Source organism: Scomber japonicus, chromosome 19 (genome assembly GCF_027409825.1).
Source record: "Scomber japonicus isolate fScoJap1 chromosome 19, fScoJap1.pri, whole genome shotgun sequence".
NCBI classification, from domain to species: Eukaryota; Metazoa; Chordata; class Actinopteri; order Scombriformes; family Scombridae; genus Scomber; species Scomber japonicus.
In genome coordinates, this window is record NC_070596.1 from 13768710 (window position 1) to 13780175 (window position 11466).

At 39.0% G+C, this 11466-nt stretch overlaps 1 protein-coding gene across 1 annotated transcript; it reads right to left on the reverse strand.

Moving 5' to 3' along the window:
- Positions 1-537: 537 nt before the first annotated feature.
- cercam (cerebral endothelial cell adhesion molecule) lies at positions 538-10904 on the reverse strand. The gene is made up of 12 exons (XM_053340212.1): positions 10702-10904; positions 8903-9013; positions 7983-8100; positions 7615-7749; positions 6651-6855; positions 6337-6456; positions 6089-6165; positions 5484-5590; positions 4525-4657; positions 4148-4275; positions 3605-3808; positions 538-828 (listed from the first exon to the last, which is right to left on the reverse strand). Exons 1-12 carry the CDS (start codon positions 10902-10904, stop codon positions 594-596), a joined length of 1776 nt encoding a protein of 591 aa, XP_053196187.1. The 3' UTR covers positions 538-593.
- Positions 10905-11466: the final 562 nt, after the last annotated feature.

Below are 11466 nucleotides of genomic sequence, written 5' to 3' on the forward strand. Positions count from 1 at the left end.
ACTTTTTTGTACAATTGCATCACTCTCCAGTTGTGAAGAAATATATGCATGAAAGGACGAATGTATACACTTAAAGGCTGTAATACGCTTTTTAAACATGCAATCATAGGAAACACACACACCATCACAAATACACATTCAACCAGAAATGCTCTTGACATCAGCCATACATACCGTATAAACTCTCAGAATATTTCAAAATGTCAGCATAAAATTTTAAAAAAGAATCTAAAAAAAGGTGGATTGTTCTTGAGAAAAATCTGTTGTTGTGCGAGTTCAAACATCTGAAATGCTAAGACATCTGTACAAGTAGTAAAACACCCAGCATGTCTTTACAGAAAGTCTCAATGAATGCTGGCACTCATATAGCCCCCCTCCCACCCCCCAAAATCTTAGCACCACTATCATCCTGTGCAATATGCTTGCTAACATTCCTAAGACAAAAGTCCAGTTTAGATGGCACTAAGTATGACAGTGGGAGACACAGAGTGGACTGAAATAAAGTATGAGCACACTTTTTCCTCTCAGCATCTGTCTCTCTGACCTTGTGGCCTTTTGACCTGCAGGTTCTCTGTAGCCATGTCTGCACCGCACTAAAGTTCATCCTTGTAAGCAGCTGACAGGATCTCCGGTGGCGGGGCAGCACCTTTCAGGGTCTTGTGGGATCCCCTCCAATCGGTGCGTACCGAGTCATCGTCCCACAGAGTCGACGTTTCCGTGTCGCTTACCCACTGGGCATCACCAGCGTAGTGACACGGCTGGACCAGGAGGGGGCGAGTACTGTAGGCTTGTAAGTTTCTGTTGGGGAAATGGGACTTGTAGTCCTCACTGCAGAGAGAGAACAGACAATATAGATTATACAGATTTCAGGCTTTAAAACGTTTAGTATGTCACAATGAAAGAATGTACTTGTTATAAAATGATGTAAAACTGCATCAAGGAGGAAATGTAGACTTTAGTTGTATATATGATCAAATTTAGTGTTAATCAATAATTTCTGTAATATTTTGGGCCAAACTTCGAATACACTGACTTGACAAGAGATGGAGCCAGAGGCTGCATTTAAAGATAGTCATGTCACTCTAATGGCAAGAGCAGGACTAATGTTTGCTGTGCATTCTTAGCAGACTAGTCAAGCATATCGAATTAGAATCGCAGAGGTAAGAGAGAGAGCGTGAACAGAGAAAGTGGGCTGGCTGTAAGCCAGTTTTCCACACATGACAGAGCACACAGATATTGCCAAGCCGTCTGGTTTACAGGCCCTTCAGGCCAAGTTGTATTTCATCTTAAACACTCAGCGACTCATATGTGTCTGGTTTACTCCACTGGATCATCACTATGGTATGATAAGAAAAGTTGTCTAGTTGGGGTTGAACTCAGGCAGGGTCAGCATTGCAGACAGATGCAACCAATGCACATCATGCCAGCAAACTGACAATAATTACAATCTACAGTGTTAGAGTGGTCATGAGATAGAGGAGACATTAGTGGAGGAAGACAGAGAAGAAGAAGAAGTAAAAAAGCAATATGCATTTCTGGACACTTGGAAATAATCAACTGTTGCTATTTTGAGCTGTTAGCAGCTCTGTGAGGCTGTATGAAGGTACATGGCACTTTGAGCTATGTTTACATGCCAGTATGCTCACAATGACAATGTTAACATGCTAATATTTAGCTGGTATGGTATGTGCCATTATCACTTTCTCAGTTTAACGTTTGTTAATTAGCACTAAACATAACCAAAATATTGGACAAATTCAAATGTTCTGGTGAAATGAAAGGTTGAAAAAATGAAAAGTTAAAGGATCACCAAAGTTATTACAACATCTATTTCTGCACTAAATTTCATATCAATCCATCCAAGTCCTGTCAAGACATCTAATCCAAAACCAAGATGTGAACCTCTTAGTGGAATAGAAGGAAAATCAAGGGATACAACATCTTGTGCCAATCCACATGGAAGAGATACTTCACTGGATAAGTAAAAACTCTGACTTGCTGGTGGCACTATAGGAAAGGTCAAGGTTATTGGGATTCATCCTCTGGGGACCATGAATGTCTTTACAAAATGTTATGCCAATCCAGACATTTCACTGGGACTGACTGACCAACATTGCAGAAACATCAAAAAGCTATTCTGACACGAACACATGAATCACCTCTGGCTGTTCATCTGGAAACCACACTGTGCCAAAAAAAACAGTAATCCACATTGCCCAAGATCCAGACAACTAATCTCAATTTCTAGCTATGTTAAAAGAGATGCTACCATGAAATCTGTACATCATAAAAAGAAAAATACACAGAAAGATTCAGAATCTCTTTTGAAATGCATTCTAATTCAACTTGACAATTGCTACATATATCAAATCAATCACCAAAACAGCCTTCTATCAGCTTAAGAACATATCCAGAGTGAAGGGTTTTATGTCTCAAACAGACCAGGAGAAGTTGATTCATGCTTTCATCTCGAGTAGACTCGACTACTGTGACGGTCTTCTGACTGGACTCCCCAAAAAAAGCATTAAACAGCTGCAGCTCATTCAGAACGCTGCAGCTCGAGTTTTAACCAGAACAAAGAGATCAGAGCACATTACTCCAGTTCTAAAGTCTTTACACTGGCTCCCAGTCAGCTATACAATAGATTTTAAAGTTCTGCTACTGGTCTATCACTGAATGGTTTAGGTCCAGAATACATGAATGACATGTTAGTAGAATATAAACCCAGTAGAGCTCTGAGATCTACTGACTCAGGTCAGATAGTTGAGCCCAGAGTTCAAACTAAACATGGTGAAGCAGCTTTTACACAACTGGAACAAACTACCAACAGACTTAAATCAGCACCAAATGTGAATATTTTTAAATCCAGATTAAAAATATTTCTCTTTTCATGTGTTTATGATTTAGCTCTTCTAAATCACTTTACAATTTTAATCTTTCATTTGCACTGTATGTCGTTTTGATGATTTTAATGCAAATCATTATTTTATGCTGCACTCTCATATTTTATGCTCTATTTTAGTCTAGTTTTTTTTCTTTTCTTTCACTCTTTGGGGTTTTTTTTGTTGTATGTTTTAATGTCTCCATTTTTTACTTTTTAATTGTATGTTTTTATGCTTCCAATTCTTACTGTCAAATGTTTGTTTTTTAAGTAAAGCACATTGAGTTGCCCCTGAGTATGAAATGCACTATATAAATAAAGCTGCCTTGCCTTACACATTGAAAACAGGAATAAAAATGGAGGCCAAAGCAGACCTGAATATTCTCTAAGAGACCACACTAAAACCACACTTCACTATAGTTCTTCAATCTACAAACAAACCTAGACTAAATATATTATATGTGTCCATGCTCAGTCAACCTAGAGGAATCCTCTTAACCACAGTTATAAGGTCAGTTTCAGTTTTATAGGTCTAGCAAAGGAAAAGAATTCGGTGCTTACAGAGGGAGAGAACTGCAGTGCAAGATCAGTTTAACAATCACATATGATAAAAAGTAAAAAGTAAGGTTTTACACATAGTATTAACACTAATGAAAACAATCAAGAAATGTATGATAAGGTGTGTGCAGAATGGTTGCAAGTGAGCATGCTTTGACCACGTACTTGGGATGTTTGTCATACATGATGGGTAGGAATTCATCGACAGGCAGCATCTTGGAAAGTGGCTCAGCATTGAGCAGTTTTTGGGCTCCCTGCAAGGATATGGCGTAGGACAGAGTCCAATAGGAGTAGTCGGCCATTACCAAGTTACGAACGTTCTCCACTGGCTCCTCTTTAGTAGGGTTCACCTGCTTTCTGCCAAAGTATCTGTAGCAACATAAAGTCAGAAGAAGAAGAAGTAAGCCCAGTGTGCTGAAATCTGTTGCACTTTTGCTGTTCTTTGATGTTGGCAATCATTTCAAAGATTCTTTTTTGTCACATTTGTTCTGCATATGTGTCTAAACATTTCCAGAGACCTATGGCAATCACAAATCACACAAAAGAAGCCAGTACATTTCCCTTTTCCCTACTGGGTGCATAGTTTCAAAATGCTTTTATCATGTTTCTGATCCACTCAGTATGATTTCAAATCATTTGTTTCTATGTCCTGTAAAACAAGAATCACAGAAATCCTGACCCATAAATACACACATCTGAATTGCTTACATAATGTCCCAGTCCAGCTCCACCTGCTCCACCTCCTCCATCAGTCTGAGGACTCGTCGTTTGAAGTTGGCCTGGAAACGGACATCGTCTTCAAAGACCAGTGCTTTATCCATCTGCATATCCACCATCTGAAGAGAAGAATGAAGAACATTTGTATACACTAGAAACCTGAAGAAATCAGTAGAGTTTGGTTCTGACAGCTGGTTCAGTTTTGGATCTATTCTCTCCTCTCTCTATATATACTAGCGATGATAAATGTACAAACTCTCCATCTAACTATTTATATTAATATAAATAACTATAGCGTTCTAGTTCTCATTTGTTAATAACTTTTGTTGTTTAAAATTAGAAGTAATAAAAAAGTTGTATCATTTTACCTCCTTCCAGATGTAGAAGTGGCTGAGGAAGCAGCCCACCTCTCCTTTGGTCAGTGTGCGTCCAGAGAACGGGTCATAGTAGCCTGGTAGCAGGTCCACGCCCAGGAACTTGATGTCACTGCTGTTCAGTGCACTGCACACACACACACACACACACACACACACACACCAAAATATATTTCACATGCTACATTGCCACCAATATATTTCCGGATTTCCACAGTCATCCTCAATGCACACTGTTGCCTGTGCCCACTTTTCCCAAAACTATCATGGAAAACATCACAAAGAAATGTGCTCTATTATGTGAAAAATGTAATTCTAGCTTCAGGTTTATGGCTAAATGTTGCAAATGAGATTCCTATTATGTTTTTTTTTTTAATATATTCCAAATAAGGAAATCCCCTGGTTTTGCACATATTGTATGGTTTACTTGAAGCCATTTCTTTTCTCTTAGTCATTGAAAATGCAATAATACTTTAACAAGACCATGCACTAAAAACATGAACAATGAACTGAATGAAGCAATCATTACATCTCTTAGGACAATAAACTATAAAAGTAGACCGAGGAAGAGGGAGGAGACAAGAGTAAAAACTAATAAGGCACTGACAATGACTTAAAACTCAGGATGAGCAACACACACTAAGATTTTTCAACCTTGAACAGACTGTGAATGGTCATAGCGATTGGCTTGTTGCCCCATTATGGGTCTATTGTTTTCTAGCTATCAGAAATAAAATAAGATATTATCCAACTAACATTATTTAGAATTTGCTTAAAATATCAGGATACTATTGATTACCATTAATTGAACTAAACCATGAGGTGATGTAACAGTACATTGCAATAATTGTTACTTTTCTTTTCCTCCCAGCAACCACCCTAAAATCTACATTTCATCTCAGTATCTGTTATTTCTCACTTGTTCTTATGGTATTCAGTCTCTCCATACTCACTTCCCATCCACAGCATCTACCACCTTGACATCAATCTCCAGCTCATTCAGAGAGTACAACATCCTGTCTCTACGGTCAAGGCGCCGCCGTAGATTAATCAGAAAGATCTGAGGAGACAAGGACAAACTGTTTTTTTACCCTGTTAACTGCATGTCATAACTGCCATGTATATTCTTAATGCCCATATTTGACCTCTGCAAATATGTCTACTGAATGCTCTGTGCTCATCCAGAGAAAAACTTTGCCATAAGGATGTGCTTGATACTCTAAATTGTGAAAACAGCCAATAAAGAATTTCTCCATGCTCTCATTACATAACCTATTGTGTGAGTTTAAACATCTTAATTAAAAGCTGATGTTCAGAGAGGCATAACTCCAGGATTTTGTTTATTACCATGCCAAAGAATCAGGGTTCATAAAAACAAGAGAGATGCATTATAACAATCACTGAAGACTTAAAAATCACAAAGTTAGGACACACTGTTTTTTTTTGTTTTTTTTTTTACAGATGCTGAGGTTACAATGTTGTTTGAAAAGAAATGATATTAATACTGTGTCTCCTAAACTTACAACATCCCTACCAGAAAAACAAAAGTTTGTCTTACCTCATCAAAGCCCATGAGGTCTCTCTGTTTGGTGGACAAGTGGACGTAACGAGAGGGGTGCATGGGAGGACCATCAACTGTTTGACAAAGAGGAGACACAGGCAAAATTAAGTTCAACCAACACAGCATGAAGTCATGGAATCAAAGTTTAACAAATGAGTGAACAAATACTGACCTTGTTTTAACTCTCTGTCAGTGTTTATCTTTATATAAATGTGTGTTAAATAGAGAATACAATCTGTTCATACTCAAGGACTCCAGATGGACATGGACAAAGTTGAGACGATCATCTTCCAAGGTGTGTTGAGGTTTGGCTGGGATGTTCAGGTAGCCATAGCGTTCCTTGTTAGACAGGTACATCTGTATCTCTGAATAGCATCAAGGTTTAATCAGTCAATAAATGAATGAATAAATTAGACATTGTTATGTAACATCTTGGTATTTTTTAGGGTTGCACTCACGTCTGACTCATCCCCAATCCTAGAACCACACATGGCAATTGTACCTGTCTTTAAAGTGTATGTGATTCCAAAAACATAATCACAAACAAGCGCTAACGAACCTGCAGCCCGGCAGGAGAAGGCAAACACAATAATGTCGTCATAGGGCCAGGAGTACTCCTGATGAGGAGGGTAGAAGGCCAGTTTCTTCATGCCCTCCTTCCTTAAATCCAGCAGCATGGTGGAGTGGACCATGGGCACAGGGAAGCAGCCAAGCCTTTGACGATGGCGGGTGGGGAAATACTCAGCTGTTCGACGATAATATCCCTGAGAGTGATTGATTAGGATATACAAAAAATATGTCAGGACAAAATAGATGTGGACTGCAGGTGAAAATGAGCTCTGGTGCAGTACATCAAATGGTAACACTTAGGTTGAATATTATACATATCAAAAGGCGTCATGGTGAAAAAGTATGGTTACTTTAAACTTTTAGTAACTCATCAGGATGCAAAGGCATACAATTAGGAAGTCACATCTAAAAGAATATCCATAGGTGGTTGTTTGTGCAATTACCAAATGCATGTGATTGAGGTGCTGCTCTCTGTTAGCAGTGCACTTTCCCCCTGCAAGTGTTTAGTGGCTCGTTCAACAAGCGAAAGCACAGGACAAAATGTGTGCTAGTAAGTTAGATTAGAGGAGACTTTAGCTACTGTAGGTTGTTGTTCAGAGTCTGTGACTCTTGTGTGGTAAAGCTGGATGTTATTGCTTTATGTTATGCTTTATTCAAGATTTATTCAAGATTTGCTGCTACAAAATGAGGATTCCAGCTATGTAAGATGATGGTGGAACAATATTTAAACAAAATAATGTAAAACTAGGTGCAAAATCAAGAAATCAAATCATTTAAAATGTAAATTTCTCCTTTTTAGTCTCTATTTTTCCCTTAAAGGAGAACACAAGACAAGTGATTTACAGAGCAGATATGTGTGCTGTAGTAGACAAAAACAAGGTTTAATTTCAGTTGGAGTTTCACACAGTTTTTCTCAAGTGTTTCCTGTCGATAGAATCCAAAATGGTGCTCACCTGCGGAGTTATACCACACCAGTAGTTGGAGTATGCTCCTGGAGAGTCTAACATGGGAGCAATGACTGACTTGTTTTCTGCTATCAGCAGGTTGAGGGTGTCTGAGTTGGTGATGATATTGTCTGTGTCTGCAAACTGAAATGGAGACACAGAGAGACAAAGAGGGGGAAATATGGAAGGGGAGAAATATGGGAGAGTGATTGTCATGCCAGATTGCGTGTGTCTTTTATCACTGGAACAATCATTGCCAAAACTTTCTTGGGAGGAATAACAGCAGCAAGAGAAGAAACAATCTTTTGTTAGATAAAGGAAGGGAGGAGTGATATGAATCGTTCACTGCTGTCACAACAGATTATTTTCAGGTGTACCAGGATATAGTCGGCCCAGCGTTTCCTGGCGAAGTTGAGTGCCGCCTGCTTCAGCTTCATCACATACTCGTACCTGGTGTTGGGCCAATGCTTAGGACCCATCTCTCCTGCATATGACCTAAGACATACAGAAACAATGTATTATAATAGAGATATAGATTTCAGATATATATTGTTCTTATTTGCCATTTCTCATAATTAACAACTCATTGAATTTGGCTGAACGGTTCCTATACCAAAATATCTTTCCTAAATAAATGATAAAGAACTCTCAGAACTCTCAAATGCTTTTCCATGCAGACTTTCAAAACAAAAAATGAAATGCAAAAATACAAAGAAATCTTTTAGGATGTGGGTGAATCTATTTTTGGGGGTAATTATACACGTGGGGAAAGCAGTATGTATGCACAGCTTAGCTAATGCTATACATACAAGAGTTGGACATTCAGGGAAAAGGACACAAAGAACCATATTCTTCACTTGCACAAACTTTTTTTTTAACGTTTTCTCAGATAGAATAGTGTATCAGTTATAATGCATGTACATTTGCACTAAGATATGCAACAATAGCACAATATGGTAGCATGTGAATTTAACAAAAAAAACATTAGAAAGAATAAGGAGGAATTTCTGTTTGATGGAGCAAAAGGTGTATAAAAGGATGTATGGAATAGAGCTAGATTGATAGCTGAAGAAGTTCAGTGACTGCAAGACTTGAGTCAGACAGTGTGTGTCTGATAAGCACAAATAACTTTCACTAATGGGCCTCAGCTTACACAGATGTCTACAAAGAGTAACACGCACGAACAAGAAGAGACGTGCTGCATCATTCCTGATTATGTGAAGTGAATATCACGGTTATCTTGCACCATGACTTATAGAAGAACTACAAACTTAGAGTTCAATGTATTCTAACTTACGTGGGTTGGTCCATCGGTCTCCACTCGACATAATGGTAAAATTTCTGCATAACAGTAAGCCACTCCTTCAGCACAGCTGTGCTGTTGTCCAAGTTGTGGTCTGTGGCAGCCCTGAGTAGCACAGAGAAAGCAAGTTGTAAAATAAATGCACTAAACTGATGATGTGCCTGAGTAAAATATTTCAAATGCTGGTTTGGTGGGAGTAAAAATTGGACACATTTCTCAGTGAGCTTTGAAAGCCAATATGGACACTACTCTGAAGAGCATCACTAGATTGGAAAATTCAAGGTTAGTGACATGTTTTACAGAGTGAAACCTGTTAGATCAGGATGTTACACTAGCTCCTTCATGGTGACTATTTGTAACTAATGGACTGTTTCAAATACACCACTTTTGTATTATGTGTAGCTTTTACCACCAGTTATTTTTCTTCCACTTAGCTTAATATCTTCCACTTAGCTTGAAATTACCATACATACCCTGAGATTTTAAATTTGCCAACCAATAGATATTCTGCAATGCAACTTACTCCACTGTATTTGTTCCTTTAACATCCCTGGGTGTATTAAACAATTTTAGGTAAAGTTGTAAAATAATATGCATGGCTGTTATATTGCAACACCAGATTTCTACATGATTTTTGTATCAATGAGATGAATACTTTTGTTTTTGCATTAAACTACATACTGTATACTCTATATAGTTTTATCCATCCCTAGTGGAAAGAGTAGTGTTATATCCTGCACACACTCCTGCTCTGAGCACACCACCTACAATACCATTACCACCTAAATACAAGTTAAAACACATGTTTTTGCTGTCTATATAAACACTGTAATAATGTTATAAGCTGAATGATGTGTAATGTTAGGCCACCCAGCAACTATTAATATTTCTTCTGAGATGCAGCTTCATGTAGATTAGATTTACAAGTCAAATAAACTTTCAATGAGATCATAGTCTGTATGACACATAAATTACACCGCAGAACAACACAGAAATATGCAGCTGGTAAAACAATCAGAGGTGAATTTGGGAGTATTAGCCCTCACCCTACCAACATAATTAACATACAAGAACTACAGACTGCGGTCCCAGGTTACCCCAAAAATAAACTACTGTAAAAAACACAGATTATTGTTATTTTAGGGTTAGAGTTAACCCTTTTCCAGTACAATGCTTGGGAGAGAAAAATTGAGGGTTGTGGACAGAGTTCAAGAGGAAATATGTCTGCAGCATGCGTGTCTGTCTTATTCAAAATGACTGACAGTGTACCTCTACCCTCACTGACAGTGTGTGAAACTTTAAATCAGGACCCATGGCAAACACGATCTCAATAAATAGTTTCATCTATTCAAACAGCATAGGTGGAATTGGGTGATTTAAAATGGATTGATTGAACAGAAACAATGACATCAATTCATTATAGGAACAAATTGATACCTGTGATATATGATAAAAGGTAAACCTCTATGGTCTGATGGGACCCCAGTCGGTAGGGTTAAAGTTAATCATTAGTGTTAGACATGTTTTCTTAAAATGATTCCTTAGAAAGCCCAACAAACTACAGAACATCAAATGCCATGCAATCCACAGAAGAAAATGAATGCTGCTGAGTGAGAGGCAGCCTGGAGTGTGAAAGGCACAGAGGGGATAGGGGAGGGGTAGGACGCTGTTGCTTTCTCCAACTCATTTAAATGCCATTGACCTTTTGGACGGCTGCTATAATAGAATAAAGAGCCCTGTACAAATAGCCTGGCAGTGCATGCAGTCCACAGTGTCCACGCAGGGAAACCCACCACACAGAGATGCGGTCTTTGGGGTAGTTGAGTCTCTCCAGAGCTCCAAGGTAGTACGGCAGGGAGTGCTCGGTGTTTCTGGCTATGATAGCGATAACCACGGTGGGAGGCTGCATTTTCGACTCCTCCGGATACTTCTCCTCTGCAAAGTAGCACCCTGCCTGGAAAAGCGAGGCCCCCAAAACTAGAAAGTGGAGTAACATGGTGGAGGCTGATGGAGGCTTCAGCGCAGCACGTAGCCGCCGTAGAACTTATTACGCGTCAGCAGTCCAAGAAAAACTCCCAAATTTTCAACCCCTCCTCTCTCTCCCGAACAAGCCGGCTCGCTTTTTCCAGTGACAAATCCACATAGAGAGAGAGAGAGAGAGAGAGAGAGAGAGAGAGAGAGAGAGAGAGAGAGAGAGAGAGAGAGAGTTAAATTACAACTTCCGCCTTTCGAGGCCTGTGGAACAAGGAGGGTCTGCCAACGTTATCCAACGATGGAGGCGTGATTTGGCCAAGTTCTCCTTAAATCTCTGCGGACAATGATGACATGCCCTCAGTATGCAAGTGGGCAAGCTGTGGTGTTTATCAGCTTATCCAACCTATCAATCTATTCAGTCAACAAACTCCTTCAGGAATTAAAATAAAAGTCTCCTCAGAGTAATTAATTTTAATTAGTATATCACAAGGAATGCTGAGAAACGTGTAACATGGGTTAAAAGTAGAGTTCAGCTCTTCTCTTTAAAAGTCAGCAGATAAAAGTATGAAGGCTGCAGTGTAGGT